Source organism: Marmota monax, unplaced genomic scaffold (assembly GCF_021218885.2).
Source record: "Marmota monax isolate L192 unplaced genomic scaffold, Marmota_monax_Labrador192_F-V1.1 WCK01_AAM20220418_F8-fsc00198, whole genome shotgun sequence".
Lineage (NCBI taxonomy): Eukaryota > Metazoa > Chordata > Mammalia > Rodentia > Sciuridae > Marmota > Marmota monax.
The window spans coordinates 2,554,893-2,573,228 of NW_026693558.1; the positions used below are offsets into that span (position 1 = coordinate 2,554,893).

The 18,336-nt window shown below is 32.5% G+C and overlaps 1 protein-coding gene across 3 annotated transcripts in view; it reads right to left on the minus strand.

The window, feature by feature from the left end:
* The window catches only part of Nkain2 (sodium/potassium transporting ATPase interacting 2), a 979,120-nt gene that overhangs the window by 512,663 nt on the left and 448,121 nt on the right, over positions 1-18,336 (minus strand). For all 3 annotated transcript variants that reach the window (XR_009228127.1, XM_046458657.2, XM_058583725.1), the window contains exon 2: positions 6,666-6,803. Coding sequence is in view for 2 of the 3 variants with exons in the window: in XM_046458657.2 (XP_046314613.1) it covers positions 6,666-6,803 (138 nt within the window). In the remaining variant the exon portion in view is untranslated. The remainder of the gene's footprint in view (positions 1-6,665; positions 6,804-18,336) is intronic.

Sequence of the window (18,336 nt, forward strand, 5' to 3'; positions counted from 1 at the left end):
TTAGGACTACAGGCTAAATCCATTAAACTTGTAATGATGGTATTCTTTTCCCCCCTGCTAGGCTTATGGGAAAATGCTTATTTTCACAACTACTCTAAGTCATTAGAAGTAGTGTTAATTTACTACTATCTCAAGTCTCTTCATCTCTAATCTACATTGATTTTCTGTCTTGAACACCGAAAGCATGCATTTTTAATGCTTTAGCTGCAATAAGTTTTCTTTTAGATATTTTACTCTCCTAGAAAAATTGAATGAAAGTGGCAAAACACACTTGAACATAGATTAATGGCTTCCTAAAAATGACTTGGCGGAGTGCAAATATATTTTGGGACGTGACATTATTAGAGTTAGAAAAGCATGTGCTCTGGAAACTAGGCATAAGAATACTTCCCATTTACAGTGGTTATTTGGATTCTCCATGTAGATGAGAGTTCCATGAGCAATTAAGAATAAAATCATGTCTCATTATCTATAAATACTGAATTCCAAAAATTTAAGGAATTTTTCCTCCCCTTGCGAATTATGTATAAAGCATTGTTTTTACAGACTCACTAAGGTGTCTGTAAATTTTCCAAAGGGCCATATGAAAATATTTTTAGAAAAAAGGTCTTGGCGTTTTTCTTTTGGTGCTCCAGCTACCATGTAGTCCCACGCCTGGCCCAGGATGGCAGGGGACTCCTTTTTCAGTAGGCTGGCTCTAGAAGAGCAACATTAAGGAAGAAGAGCAATTTTAAGGAAGTCAAAACAGGTGACACCATGTCTGAAACTGACCTTGCCTTACTGGGGTTAAGGAGGATGTTTGTGAAATTATAAATCAACACTCAATGGTAAACACATGCCACATATTAAAAAGAAATCTAATAGTTAATTTTTTTTAAGTGGCACAAATTTGATAACAGATGTTTAGTGTTCAGCAATAATGAGAAATTACTATTTAAAGCTTTAATACATTGAATAATGGAGTATTCAATTCTGTTGTTATTTTTGAAGGAGCAAGTAGGGATATTATGATGTAGTCATAGTTGATTATTCTTGTAACACAAAGGATGGAGATTCATGAATATGGACTCTCTTTCTAACCATCACAGCCCTGCTTTATCAAATCAGCTTTAACCACATTATTTTAAACTCATGATTTTTTTAGTAACAAAAGTGGAAACTAACCCCAATGTTTCCAATTCATCTGATAAATTATGTTATTAGATATCATAACTTTTGATAAATTATTACCAAAATGCTGAATACTGAAAGAAATGAAAAATACTATTATAATTATGTATTATTGAAGGCCCTGTGATATTGATCTCTCACAAAAATGTCACTAGGGTTTTCTATTCTTCATTCGTGATGTCATTTACAATTAAACACAGAGACAAAACTATAACTTTACTTTAGGATTGGCAGACAACAACTTGAAATCTAAATTTTTTCTAAACTGCAAATGCCATACTGAATTTTAAAATTACCCAAAACTAAACAAAAGTTTTTTTGTTTTGTTTTGTTTTGTTTCATTTATCAGATAGACTGTGGACTGTTACAAGCTTATGGGCAGTCAAGAGGACTGCGCCAGTAGCCTACCTACCTATTTCCTAGTTATAAATTTGGACAAAAGTTGTACAGGGATAATGTGACATGTATAGAATTTATTCAGAAATATACATAAGAGAATTGATAATGGAATTGAAAAAATTCTCATAAATGTAAATGTGATTCTACTATACTATACTCTTCCCTAATTTTCTGAAATTTCAATAATGGACTTTTAGTTATTATTGAATTCATTTCCAGTTTGGGGAATGAGATTATCTAGAAGGAAGGAAAGAAGGAATATTTTGAGTGCTACAGCAACATTCCCTTTGGCATTATTACAAAGAAAGTTGTCGTGCCTTTGGCAGAGGAACTTATATATTCCTCGGGTTATTTTTGACAATTTAAAGCATTACAACAAATTAACATATTTTGTAATTAACTAATAAACACTGGATATACCAAATCACATTCTCCTTGCCAGTGTCTTTAGCTCAATAAAGACACGTTAGAAAATTATATTTATAACACAAAATAATGCTTTTAAAAAAGTCATTATATATACATACATATAATATATGCATACATATATATATACACACACATAAATATATGTATGTGTGTTTGAATAGATATATGCAAGTCTGTGTGTGTGTATGTGAGTGTGTATGAATTATTTCACCCAAGTTAATTTGGGGACTTGACTTTGTCAAGAATTAGACATTACAGATTCTCTCTGTGGATTCAGGCTTCAGATTTTCATTACTTGGAACTGAAATCACCTGTTTTGCTTCCCTCAAACATATTATACTCCTCAAATTGCCAGAGGCCCTCAAAGGATACCTAATCCTTATAACAATGAGCTGTTTTTAAATTTTCTTCTTTTCTTCTATCAAAAGGAAAATTAGTAGAGGAAACAAGTCATTACCAATACTCTGCTTATTATTATTACTGTACTCAGTATTTCAGAGAATATCCACATTTTTTTGAGGGGGGAGTCATTAAACAGAACAAAAATTTCCATCAATAATTTGAAACTCTTTACAGAAAGCAAAATTTGAAAGAAGTACTTTGTTCTTAGATTTTTTTTCTGGACATCTATCTTTTGTTTTAGTAAAAAGCCTACTTTTTACAAAATAGTTTTTGATTTTTAATCATCTTTAAAAATAAGAGAAAATAGGCCAGGTGTGGTGGTGCACATCTCTAATTCCAGTGGCTTGTAGGCTGAGGCAGGAGAGTTGTGAATTCAACGCAAGCCTCAGCAACACTGAGGTGCTAAGCAATTCTGTGATACCCTGTCTCTAAATAAAAAAGGGGGGCTGGGATGTGGCTCAGTGGTTGAGTGCCCCTAGATTCAATCCCCCCGGTATCCCCTCTAAGGAAAAAAAGTAACAGAAAATATAATCAAGAGAAAAGGGATTTAATTTTAATTAGATGATAATAATAAATATCAAAATAAAACCTTATAATTTTTAAAGGGATAATATCTCCATTTCATTCTAAATATGTAATATACACACTTTGTTACATATTTTATGTAATTCTATACATATGGACATCAATCACTAATATATACAGTAAGAGTATACAGGAAGAAAGAAGTACATCCAAAACAATCTCTTAAAAATAAATTAAAATAGCAATAAATATATGAAAAAGTCCAACTTTCTAAAGATAAGAAATACAACTCAAAACAAAGGAGACAATTCTTTCCTCTATTAAATTTGAGAATAGATAGTATTCTGGGTTAGCAAGAATGCAGCATATTCATGGGAGAACATTTCAGTACAATTATTTTGGATAGGGGGTTGTCAATTATGTAATAAGAACATAAAATTGTTCATATTATTTTTATGCCTACAGACTTCTCATACAGAAAAACTTACAAGTGAAGAGAAGAGCATTTTTGTGATGATTATAAGAAATTCAAAAAAGAAAAAATGAAACAGTATAATGTACAACATTAAAATACAAGGTAAAACAAAAACTGGAATAGTCATATTCATTTCAAATTTGTGTCATATAATATTAAACTAAAATGATTATTCATATCAGAACATTTATCATTATCAGATGTTTCCTTTGTATATATACTTGAAGGAAATATACAAAATGTTAATAAAAACATTTAGTCATGAATTCTTTTGCAAAAATATAAAATGTCAAATATACAAATAATGAAAGCCTATATTTCAGAAGAGAGTGAAATATATTTCATTGTTCATATCTAAGTCTCCAATGCATAGAAAGCCTGCAGAAATTTCTTGACTGCAGCAATACATTATCTTCAGCTACCACATGGCCCAATCACAGATTTTTCTTCTACAACCAGATCCTTCACTGAGTAGAATATCTATCATTTGTGATTCCATTTAATATTCTTTTAACTGTAAGTCCTTTTGTCATCTCTAGACAAACTGAAATTCTTAATACCATTTTTTATGACAAATTTATTATTTTCCCAAATCCACTTTTGGCCTTCAATCATGAAGGTTACATAGAAATAGATAACTAGAATAGAAATCGTTACAAGAAACTGAGTGCATTGTAACACAAACCAAAAAGACACAGTATTAGTTTTGAGAAAAGCTGTCAGGTAGAGGCCAAATGTTAGTGTAGATAGAAAGAATAGTGAGGAGATGATTTTCCATGGATGGAGGATAGACTGCTTGTGATAATTAGAATGATTATCTTGGTGATGGTCTGAAATAATTGGAAAGACAGATGATATATCTATGAACTTATTGATGTGGTTAAGAGGATTTCTAAGCCAACAGTTGATACTGCTACTTGTCAACTTTCAGCCACGTATAACATAATATTGTAAGAGATAAGATAAAGAAAGAATTGCTTTTCAAGAAAAATGTAGAGGTTATATTTCCAATTTGCTTAATTGGAATATAGAAGTTTTGCATTTACAGCATCTCCAGCTAGCAAAAGATTCCCAAAGTTAAACACTGTCTCAAAAAAAAAAAAAAATCAAGCTTAGAGTGCTTTCCATAAGAAAAGATCAAATCATGGGTGTAGCCTGAAGACACATCCTTCCTATAGAACCTCAGGAGGATTTCAAATTGTGTCTAATAAACACAACTAGAACAAATTTTATCTTTTATCTAAAGGAAAGAGATTACACTTTGAAACATAGAAATACTACAATTTTTTAAAAAGTTGTATGTTCTAGTAATAAAAGGACAGAAATAATTCAACCAATATCTGAAAGACTTTGATCTATTTTAAATTTCCTTCTAGCTTTTTGCTATGTTATACATTTTGGTATTATTTTCAAATAGTAATAAGAAAAATATTATACCTAATATTTATTTAACACCTTTTAAATACCAAGCATTCTCATAAGAATATTGCATAGAACATTCTACTTATTCCTCAAAACTAATCTCTGAGTTTTTAAACTGTTAAAACTTTTGGACCTGTATCTAGATTTTTATTCGAAGCAATTCTTCAGAAATAAATATAGTGATACTAAGAACAATATTATTTGTAAGAATAAATTCATAAAGGAGTCACAAAGTCTGATGAAAGAGGAAATGTAGGTTAAGGAATTTTTCATTAATGGCTACTACAACAATTCATCAACTAATTAAAGCACAATGAGACACTATAATTATTACTTTCATTTCAAAGATCAGAATATTAAAGATTGATGAAATGAAATTGTCCAAAGCCCCACAGACTTTGGTAAGATCCAAGAATTCAACTCAGGTATTATGACTTCACCTGACCCACTCCCTACCAACATGCTGTCCTTCCAACCTGGATCAAACTGCAATTCATACAAGAAAATGGGTCAGGTAGAGTGGTGCACACCTTTAAACCCAGCACCTTTGGAAGCTAAGGCAGAAAGATTGTGGATTAAAAGCCAGCCTCAGCAACTTAGTGAGGCCCTAAGCAACTCAGTGAGATCCTGACTCTAAATATAATATAAAAAAGGGTTGGAGATGTGACTTGGTGGATTAGTGCCCTGGGTTTAATCCCTGGTACGAAAAGAAAAGAAAGACATGGACAAGACTATCATAGCTTATATACTGAAAGATTTTCCAAGGCAATAGGACTTGTTCACTTTCTACAAGATTTAGATGGCAACCTGGCCTCCCAGGTGATGCACCCTGGTCTCTGGGCATGCACCTAGAAGGGAGGACTATGGATTTCTCATTTCTAAGGAGTGCAACAGTGCAACCCTTGGTTCTACTGTTTGTCTCTGTACTAGTGAACTTCATCTGCATTCTGGATGACAGTGAGAACGGTCAGAGGAGGGCAAGTTTTATGAGAAGCAGGCTTCATGAAACCTGAGAAAACCTGCTGGTTTGTGTTGAATAAGGCAGAACTTTAGCTGTACTAATATATCTATATATTTTTACCACAAACTTGCTGTATGATTTAAAATGAATACCTACAGAATTTTTCTTTGTCAAAAACAGAAGAAGTAGAAAAATGTTGAAACTTAGAAAAAAAGAGATTCTATATTAATGAAGAGCAATTGCTGAGATCTGAGTCAAATATGAAGAATAAAAAATAAAGCAAACAACAAAGTTATAGTTCCTATGGAAACTGCAGCCCAGTTGAATTTCACTTTCATGTTAAGTGAGTTTAACTTGAGTAGGAATGTAAAATACTTCTGCTGAGTCCAAAAGAGAACTACAGAGAACACAGAGACAATGATCCAGAATATTCTGGCTTTCAAGCATTTCAAATATTAACTATTATGTGTATTGATGTTATCACATCAATAGAGTATTTTATGTGTTGGTTTTAAACTATCTTAATTCAATTTATAGGCTGGGATTATTTTAAAAAAGAAAAATTCCCATTAAAATCTGTTGATTCAGAGGGTATTAATTTGAAAATAAAGGGTCACACTTCTGATTGCAAATATAGTAGAATCTTTGCTGAAAATAGAGTTAATGAAAATGCAATCTGTTCACATTCACTACCCAGTGCTTTAAAATTGCATTTTCAATTACTGTTGATGTAGTCTGAGACTATGTAAATAAACACACAATACTCAAGACAAGATGTACATATTCTTCAGAGAAGGTATACACATCATTTATCAAGATATCTATAGTTTTCACATGTTTCTCTATTTCAATAAGTTATAAGAAGGCAGTAAGGGTACTTACTCCTGTTATGTAGCGAGGTCTATATTGAATAGTTCCAAATAAACCAAGGATGACAATAATAATATGTACAAAATTTGCCAGGATAGGTGCCCACTGATATCCAAGAAAGTCGAATATTTGTCTCTCCAGCACACAAACCTAGAATAGCAAAACAGGACAGACAGATCAGCACATGGACAAACATCACAGTGGTGAGAGAAAACAGGATCACACTGATATTATATAATTAGCAACTAGAACTCTGTTATGATATCTGTTGTTTGTCTTTAACAGTGAGAATGACATTTTCAGGTACACTTCAAAGGAAGACTGTGTCAGTGTTGATCCACAGACAGACACAATCCTTTCAGGGATGATTCTGTGGAGGCATCAAGCAGTATTCACAAGATGTCATCTGTGCAGTCACAGGATAAATTACATTGTCAGGTGCACTGTCAAACACTTGAAGTCATCAACCAGCAAGTCAGGGAAGTCCACACGAAAGGCATGTTGTTAGGACCTGCTCAAATGTCACTATATAAGTTGGGAACAGAACAAGGGCATTTTATATAGAGAGAAAGGAGCTCTCTAACGAGACACTTGGATTCTCTATGTAGACCTGCCTCTTGGCAGATGCACCAGCCTGTGTGAGTCATTTCCCTTCTCTTGGTGTCTTACTCATAATTTTTAAAGTGCAGATCTTCAGGTAGGTGTGCTGGGTCCTTCTAACCCCAGTAATGTTGGCTTATAAATCAAACATGACTTTTGGACATACCCAATTGCCTAAGGTAACAGGGTAGAAGAAGGGCTGCAAAAGGAAATTAGAATGATTGAAAACAAAATATAAAAACCTTATTTTCACTGTTATAAAAGTAAGGCTCCTGCTCCAGATTATGCTACTTTTATCTATGCTCCCAATTTATAATTAAAACCTATGTAAAAAATCCAATAAGTGAGATCAGGAAAATGACACCTTCCAAGAAACCAAGCAACAACAGCAACCTGAGATAGGTCAGCCACCCAGAAATGTCATCATATATTGGAAAGTGAACGTGGATATTCGAGAGGTTTCTCATCAGATCTAACAAAGCAGGCTGTGGGCTTTTTTCTTCTTGCCTGCCCTCAGGTAGAATGGTAATAAGCTGTCTATTCCGAGAGTTGTAAAAGGACTTGATGTTCCAGACCAAGATTCAGTGAAAATTTTCAGCCAAGTTCTAAAGAAAAAGGATGCTTTTAAAATACCTAAATTTCTAACATCACTATGCTTTAATGATATTTCTGTTCGGAAGGAAATATTAACATTCCAAACAGTCCATGTGCTTTTAAATTAAATACCTGTAGCTCAGTTTGAAGACTTCTTGAATGATCATTATTCCCACTACAGTTCTTTAGCTGAGCAGCACATTTTCTCACCAGGCATTGAAGAGAAAATAAATCCATGACAACTGTTTGCATAACACCTCACTTTCCTAAGACACACCATGTACCATGTAATGGCTGTGACAGTTGCAGTCCAACCTGGTCAAATCTTCATTTTCACTGCATCATGGCAGTGATTTAAAAAAGTAATCTCCCAAGCATATGTCAAATCCATGATTCTCACAAGCATCCTCATAATCTAATCCAATGTTCTTACTGGTTACTACCCACAGACCATCATATAACTTAAAAATAACTCTTATAAACCTTGAACTGACTTCAAGTAAGCTGAAACACCTCCTAAACTAGTTCATATAGTCAACACTTGGCATAAATGAGACTTATTTGTGGCATTAGGCAGTATGGCATGTGCCTTGCTGGAATCCATATGTGGTACCTAAAACTAAGTAGTCATTCTGAGAGCACTTTTGCTAATCATTTATATAAAAGCTCATTAAAACACACAACCTTCTTCTCCCTTATCCTATGAATAAACAGCAAACAGCAATGTAAAACAACGGGAAGAAAAATCTAAACCTTATAAAATTAGAGCATCATAACTGTGGGGGCACAGCAGGGAAAAAGTACAGAGGATGAAGCACATCAGTCAAACAGTGGGAAATTTCTCAATAAATGCACCAATAATGGAAGAAAGTAGCAGTAGCATCCTTAATTATAAAAAATACATAGATGATAATGTATTTTGCTAAGTTTGCAAGGCTAAAATGAAATTCTAACAACATTCATCAGGCTCTTTTTTATGAAAGAACTAACAGTTTCTTATGAGATTAGGCAGACATTGAATAAGCTCATGTATAATTTTTTGCATAAAACATTTCTGTCGCCACCCCACTTTTTTATTGGTCCTATTGTCCATCGTAAGTAGCTTTATCACAGGTTCTGTCATTTAGAGCCCAGACTAGGAAGATATTCTGAAAAATTTAAAGAGTATAAAGGAAACAATTTAAAAGTAAATTCAGTCTTTCCTAAGATTTTCTTCCAATAGGAAGAATATTAACTATACGGGAGGCTTTTGGGTAGGGAAAGAAAAAAAACCTACTGTGTGCTAGGCATTTATATACTCTTCCTCAGTCATGTAAATACTCAGGGAGGTAAATATGATTGCCCTATTTTTTAGATTAAGGAATCCAAAATGTGCCGTGGCTAAATGATTAGCTTGAAGTTGAAAAATTGGTAAGTGATAGAACAGGAATCTAGACTTCCATGCCTGGCCCCTGTGATATTTCTCTATTTTGTCTACTTTGTTCGCATCCGAAACAAGAAGCTTTCATAGGTTATGTTAAACACTATGTTGGTGACAAAATATATACTATTTTATTATCATATTTATTTTTTTGGAAGAGTGTAGACAGCATCTGTGATCATAGTAGTTCAATATCTCATTATCCCATGTTTGGTCAAGTCAGAGCTCATGTTTCTTTTTCTTTTTTCCATTTCATTTGTCCTTCAACGCATGTTCTCAGTGTTACTCTGGTTTTGCCCGCAGAACTATCTAATGTATTTACCTGACTTCCTTCAAGACACCTGATATATAAATGTAGGTATATGGCCTTGAAAAAGTACACTGCTGTTGTTTATGTCTCTATGTTAATTTTATTTAAAAAATATGGTGTAAGCATTTTTCATTCTTATCTATTTCATTATATATAAATTTTGGTTCCTTGTGCCTTCCACAGAGTATCCCATTATAACAGTATAATTTATTACTTTCAATTCTTTCCTACCACAAAGAATTCTGTACCCTTCCATTACTACTTTTACGAAGATTTTATTCTTTACACAAGTAGGATCTAATCTGTATCAATTACTATTTCTGCATCTATTGATATAATCACATCATTCTTTCCTTTTATTCATGAATGCGACTAATTATATTGACAGTTTTTGTCGATATGCTTTTGTCATTATCCTTTTATACCTGGTGAAATCTGTACTTTGAATGGTATATTATTAGCACATTTTCACTTGTGTTAAATCTTACTTATAAAATTCGAGCAAAATAAAATTTTCTCTTTTTTTGCACCTATTAACTGGTCTATAATTCAATTTACATCTCTCTCTTCCTCTAACATTATTGCAAGAGTTGTACTGCATCAAATGGTAAATGTGACAAAAAATTTATTTAAATACTATAATAAACTGTGAAGAGGCCAACAATTCTCATTCTTCTTCCCCAAAGCCAACCTGTGCTAAATGTTATGCCAGGTGTTAGTAATTTTATATCTGCCCATCTATATATGCACATATATATACATATATATTACACACACATATGAATGAACTAGAAAACATAAAAATTACCCCTTTATTTTGCACATTATAATAAATGTGAATATTAATAGTGGTTTTTAATATAATAGAATGTACTTTAGCTAAAAAACTTTTTGAAAACCTTTCTTAAAAGTACTTTTAGTTTCAGTGGAAATAATTGCTTACCAAAAGCAAGTGTGCAACATCTTCCAAATAAACAAATTTGTTGATTTTCAAGCTGGAAGAGACTTTACACTCCTCAATTTACTCATGACAAAACAGGGCCCAACTAAGTAAATAAATTGTTAAACTAAGTTTGTCCTCTTAGGAGAGTATTTAGTGTGAAACAAGTTTGCTTCAAAGATTTGCACAGTAAATGACAAATCTTTGCATTTCCTATGTTTTTACTGTCATTCAACTTTAATATCTGTATATAAGTATCATTTATTTTTAAGTCTAAAATACTTACAGGTAACTTTTCTCTACTAGTAGGAGCCTGAATCAGTGTCTTTGAGACATCAGGTTTTGCTAATAATTGAATCCTCTAAATTAATTTTCCTCTCAAATTTCACCATAATTTTATGTTCTTAAATTTTAACTTGTGGTTAAGACAAATAACATGACATAAAACTTTAAACATAGCTTTTGCAAGAAAACAAGTAGGCTTCTGATTCTCTAGTCATAAAATGTTATTTCCTTGCTTTAAAACAATGTTATTAAAGAGAGAGAATAATGAAATGAAGTTTTTCATGTTAAATTATAAATTGAAATTAAACTTATGTATGGGTTCTCCTGTCTGTACCTCTTCCCCTTCCAGTGTCTCCAGTCCCCTTCTGAAATCTGAACTTTCAGATACTGTCACAGCTGAAAGAGATGGACTTATATAACATGTGTTATATCTGCTTTATTAGTGCATAATAGTTATTTATAACATTGGGGTTCATTTTGACATAATCATACATGCATGGAACATAAGTTTCTCCATTTTAGACCCTGGTGCCTCCTTTTCCCCTCCTTTCTTCCTTATCCCTTCATACCTTACTCTACTCCACTGCTCTTTTTTGTATTTATTTGTTTTTTAATTAGTGTTTTATAGCTATACATAGAAATTGAACTCACTGTGGTATATTCATATTTATATACATAGCATAATTTGGTCAATTTGTCAGTTCCTCCTTTTCCTCTTTCTATCCCCCTCCTGCTTCAATTCTTTTCCTTTATTCCACTGATATACCTTCTATTTTCTTGGGATGCTCCATCCACTTTTTTGTCCTTATTTTGGTCTGGCTAGTGCATATCAAAGAAAACATTTGATCCTTGACTTTCTCGGTCCGGCTTAGCATGATGTTCTCCAGTTCCATCCACTTACCAGCAGATGCCATGATTTCATTCTTCTTCATGGCTGAGTAAAACTTCATTGTGTACATATACCATATTTTCTTTTCTTTATCCATTCATCTGTGGACAGGTACCATGGCTGGTTCCATGATTTGGCTTCTGTCAATTATGTTTCTTTAAACATTGATGTGTTTATAGTGTACTGAGATTAGTATTTTCAGATAAATAACCAAGGAGTTTGATAGCTGGGTCATATGCTGGTCCCAATCCTAGTCTTTTGAGAAATCTCCACACTGCTTTCCAAAGTGGTTGTGTACTAATTTGCGTGGGGGGAGACTTGTTTGATGAATGTGTTCTTGTTTGATTTAACACATCATGAATCAAATATACTGTAGTACAATGACAAAAGAATAGGCTTCAACCCTCCTTGTTTCCTCCGTTTCCATCTTTTCTCTTTATATCTCTCAACTGTGATAAAATTAACATTTTTTAAATCTGCCATCAAATAGTTAAGCACAAGAAAAGTTTCCAAGAAAACACTAGTAATGATTTGCATAAATTCAAAGGAATCAAGTATTTAAGTTTGTTACATAAGTGCATTTTCTTAAAAGTTTTATTACTGCTGCATTGTACATAGTGTTTGTATTGAATAGAATTAATAGGTCTATTTAAAGATGCAATGTGTCAAATAGTTAATTTTAGTCTTTCCCCCACTTTTTGCTACTAATTTCATTTATATGTACTTCTAAATATGTCACTAATATCCTAGCTGTTTTGATAACAAAATCATTTATTATTTCTCACAGCTGTTCATTTTGCATAGTAATTTATAACAATTTCATAGTCAACACTCATGCTATAAAAAGACAAGCTGATGACTAGCATATTATACTAGTTTAAAAAAAAATAGAAAAGTCTTCTAAAAAGTAACACAATAAGTTTACACAAGGGCATTGTTCGCTGTTGAACTTACCAAGTAAGTAAGTATGAATTCTTCACCCTTGATCTTTATGTTCACAGGCCAAAATTTATAAACATATGTGTGCATACAATCAGTAAATGTTACTTGACTTTCAGAAGTGTTTTTAAAAATGTTTAGATTTTTCTCTTAGTAACACTTTATCCCAAATCTGTGTGCTGTGACAGAATAAAGAGTGTGTCTGGGTACCGATATGATATGACAGTTAATAAAATTTGATGAGTAGTTATGAAACATAAGGATTTTACTATGTTAAGCTAATTATAACTTTGAAATCAACTCATATACAAGGTTTACTTACCATTTTATTTATTTTTACCCATGAGTTAAATTGATGCTCACAGAGGCTAATGTATATGAGATCATGCTTGCAGAACTGAGATCAAACCTTGGCCATTCTTATTTTCAGCCATAATCCATTAACAGCTGAACATGGAAGAATTCTATTGGTGTTGATCCATAATTTTTAAGAATCTCTACCCTAATCCTAACCCTTCCAAATTCATTAATCAAGTAAATATAAGAGACTCTTTGTTCTTAGATAAGATAAAAGATCAGAGATATATTAACTGGTATCTACTTTTATGTATAACTTTATGGTTTTCACATTCACAGAATCATTATGAACCTTATAAAATAAGCATACTTATTACTATTTCTCTATTACTACAAATTTTGCAATTCACAGTACAGATGAGTTCACAGAACAGAACATTTTTTCAAAAACATGAACTGAAAGTTTCTGCTATCAATGCAGTTAATAGAATAATATTCCTGGGAAGTCACAACAAAATGACATTTTTCAGGAGTTGTGCTGAAAAGTAGTTTCAAACCTTCATAGCCTACGTCTCATTTATTAAGTTTAAAGTCTCCATATACTTATGTGAAATGAGCTAAAAAGATCACAGTGCAGGTCCTCTTGGAAGATGGATCACTGTTTTGATTTCTCCACAGAGTCTATAATTTTACTCAGTGGAAATCTAACTCCCCTGAAGAACCAGAGCACATCAAAATGACAGCTGCTCTAGATAGTTTTCATGGCTCACTCAGAGCACATGACAGGTTAGGAAGTGTAATACATCTATTTGACCTTGAATTTCTAGAATCTTCACAATAAAGTCTTAATTACATCAAGATTGAGCTAATGTATAAATTATTTAAATATTGAAAACAAAAAAGAAAATACCATTCCCAGAAAACAGTCAATATGGACATTAACATCATATACTCTAGAAGCATTTATGGAATACTGCAAGTACTGAACAATGTAAGACATTATCCTAGGCCTTAGTGTGGGGTAGGAATGGAATGAGTAATTCCATGGTCACATCATCATGTCACCTGAAAGAATTCAATATTACTGTAAGATATACTAATATCTGATATGAATCCTTATTCATGAATTTATCATTTTTGATTTCTTCATTATGTGGTTAATATTACCAAGACACAGAAAAGAAGAAAGGGTTGACTACATTTTAATAGGGTTCTTTAGAAATTGGGTAGAATATGCTCATCATCAGCAACAACTACTTGTTCATTACTGATTTTGTATTCATTGAGAGCTCAGTAAAAGCCAAACAGCAAAAATAGCTTGCAGTGTTCTTATTTTCATGTATCATATGCTATTGCTTTCTCATAGCAAATGGCTTTCTCTAGAGAAAACGCTATTGCTATTTTTTAACAGCACAATCATATTAAACATATTAAAGCTGCCATCTGGAGAATTTGAAACTTGTCAACTAGGTAAAAATGCAGATTTTTTTTTCTGAAAAGCTTATAAGGAGTCCAAAAATATGCCTTATGTATCATTATTAGAGAAGCAATACACAGCCAGCTTTCAGTTTTTGTCTTAATAAATATTTGTGTGCCTTTGTATAAATTTTGATTTCATGAATTCCAACAAGGTAAAATGTCACACGAATACTCCTATTCTCCTCCCATAGCTTCCCTCTCCTTATTTGAAGCAGTGAATTAATAGCATCATTGCCATCAACAGACATGCTGGTATCTGCCCTGTTTAGCAGACATTTAACAGGCTTATAGAGGAAAGCATGTATACTGACTGTAGTTGGGAACAGATGGGAACGTCATAGTGACCTGCATGCTGGTGTCTTCTCCATCTCCTCTCCCTCCCATCTGCTCTTTCCCTCCTCAAACCATAACAGTGGCTTCAGGCCACTTTTTCTTTGACTAGAGTAAGGTAGCTATATGGAAGATGTCAATCAAACCTCTCAAACTCTACATGATGTCTCTTTCATAAAATTCAATTTCATATGGATGGAAGATGAAATGACAGCCTCACTCTGACTGCTAAAGGCCAATCAAGAGTTGAAATGAAAGCAGAAATGTTATCAAGATCACTACCATGTACTGACAGTCACTGTGGTGGTGACTTATATCAGAAATTGCAACTTGGAATACAAGGAAATACCATTTCAGATGGCTGCAGACATATTTTAGAATTTGTCATGAAGCTTACAATTTCTGGCATGGTAAATACCATGTCTTCTGTGTCCTATATAGTAACCATATTATTGAATTAAACATAGATATGGAAATGCTGTTCTGAAAAAGGGTATTCATAATGTTTGTTTTCCTGTTGACAGAAGGTGACTGGGGCTGTCCATGGGTGAATGCAATAAGATAGATATTCTCTATCAGCTATAGGAGTTCTACCATAGACTCTATTAATGCAAGAGAGATAACTGGTACAGGTTCAAAATGATAAATTCTGTCAAGCTATAAAACACATTTCATACTTTTAACTTGAAAATTCAAAGCATTGCAAACACTGCTAAATTTTATACATGATTTCTCTATCCATGTGCACACATAATTGTATGCAGTACTACTACTACTTATAGGATTTTTCCAGGCATTTTGAAAACATGAGATTATTTAATGAGGGTAGGCAATATTATGTGTTGGGAAATATTATCTATACTTTAAAAATGAGAAAACTGAGGAAGAGAGAGGTTAACTTGACCAAGGTTATATGGCTGTTAAATGATCAAGATGCTTTATTTGTCTAGAGTCCAAGCTTTGGACCACTATGACAGTATTTCCAAGATGATATTAAAATACATATTCACATGTAATACTGCTTAGGTAGATCATATGTGTGCATATGTACAAGTTTTTAATGTACACAGATGTACATATGTACTTCATTTTAATTTCAAGTATGATTGGTTTTAATTCCATGAACTCATCATGACATGTCTTTTCAATAGGCTCATTATAAGTTGATGAAACAACTAAAATACCAGCTAACAACATTTTTTAAGGACTAAGGTTCTTTTCTACTTTATGGAGTCCTCAGCATGATACTATATTGCTGCGACACTGCCAGTCTTTATCTCTCATGACACACTGTTTCACTCCATTGGAAATTAGACAATACTTTCAAAGTGACTGATAACTACTATTATAAGAAAAGTTCAGAGTGTTAAACTTCTTTAAGTGGTCCAGTTTACTTATGAGATTTCTAAGCAAAGAACTACTTACCAATATGAATATTCTACTGAGGTCCTGGGCTCAAAATCATGTCATAGAAGTTCTATAAATGTTTCAAAAATAGTAGTCTTCTTAGACTCCAACCTTGTACCTGTGCTGTGGCTAGGTGAATTTTACACCTATCTAGGGGCAGTTGTGCCTGTGTCTGTTCTCATTCTTGGTATTTTATGTTCACATAGTGCCTGATGTAAACACAAACTTAAGCCTACTTAGGTCAGTTGTACTAGTTATCATTACATTATTTAATTATGTCTTATGCAATGCATCTATGAGTGCAAAAATATATTTTTGGTAAAAAATTAAATTTAAACATATTGAGATGCCTATACAAAAGCATACTTTCTTTTTTTGTTAATTTCTTTTTAAAATTTTAATTCATTATATATGACAGCAAAATGCATTACAATTCAGATTACACAAATAGAGCATAAATTTTCATATCTCTGTTGTACACAAAGTAGAGTCACACCATTTGTGTCTGCATACTTGTATTTAGGGTAGTGATGTCCATCTCATTCCACCATCTTTCCCACCCAAAAGCATATTCTTTCTGTAGTTAAAAAAAGGAACTTATAAAAATCCAAAAGAATTTTCTTCCTATATGATTTTACAAGTGTTTATATCCTTACTTTTCTGTACAGAAATAAACACTTAAAAATACACAGACCATAAATTAAGAACTTTTTAGGCAAAATACAACCAGTAATCATTCACAGAGTCTTTATTCCTGAAACAAGAGAAGTCTTTTATAGTTTGAGTTAAAATAAAATGTATCACACACACACACACACACACACACACACACACTCACACACTCATCACTTTATAATCTACTGTCTTAAAGATATTTTGGATTAACTGACCAACTACTATTTTCAATATCTAAAGAGAATGTATTATTGCATCAAATTGTGGTACCAAACAAATTTCTTTTATTTCTTTGTACTAAATCATAAATATACTGTATTGCTTCATAATCCAAAATATTCAAATAATTCTATGGAGCCTAGTTCATGATGTTGTTTGAAGAAAACACAGTCTCATACTTTGGAGCAAATGGAAGCCAGGAGAGAGGTAGTGGTCAGCAGTCTTGACTTCATTCATAAAAATTTTTAACTTTTAAAAGCTTTAACTTTTTAAAGGTACCAATGATTTTTTCATCACTATGTAAATAATAAGAATCCTCTAGATCCATTTGTTTTGTGTTTGGCAATCTTGGGAATAATTATCAGGTTTTGGAGCTATTATTTTTTAAAGAGTTCTAAATAGTTCTGACCTTTTCGAAGCATATCATGAAGATCCCTTTATTTGGGAAAGTTCCTGAGCTTGAACATTGTGTGTGCGCGCGTGCAACGCTAGAACTGGAAGTTTCAAACACACACAAACAAAACAACAATGCTGAAATGTTCTTGCTATCTTTGCATAATTCCCTTATGATTAGGTTGGAATTTCTTAATTCTTTGAGTATGCTAATAATATAAGAGAAAGATAAGGCTAGAAAGATGGTTCAGAAGCCCTTTCCTTTATATTGTAAAGATATGATCATTAAGTCCAAGACTTTGTGTGTATGTGTACATCTGTGCATCCATATAAGACCCTTATCCATATCTGGACCTGAAACTGATAGCTGATACCTATTCTTTGTGTCAAATCACCACACTGTGTCAAATGTTAAAGTAATAGGTGTTTATAAAAGTCTTTGATATCTTGAAGGTGTCTTATCTCTGTTTTGCTGGTTACGTTTCTTGGAGAAAGGCTGGCCAAATAGTAAAATGTTGTTGCAAATAGTTTTAATTAAATTTGTCTTACGTTTTAAACTCTTAAACAGTCTAAAACTATTAATTTAATTTGAAAGAGTTAAGAGAAAATATCAAAGTAAAAAAATAAGTGTGTGTACCCGCATGCATATAATACACACATAAACACACACAAGTCATATATAAATAAATAATTTAGAAAATGTGAGAAATCAATTACACCCAAGAATATGCATAGAGCTTAACATAATAGATCATACTAAAAAAGGCAGTGAAATCTATAAAGAATTATTTGACAGTAAATATCTTCAAACTGCTTCTTTATACAAAGCATTGTTATTGATATCATAGTTTACAGCTTATGGCTAGTTTTTTAAAAATATAATAATACATTAATTTATGCAAAATG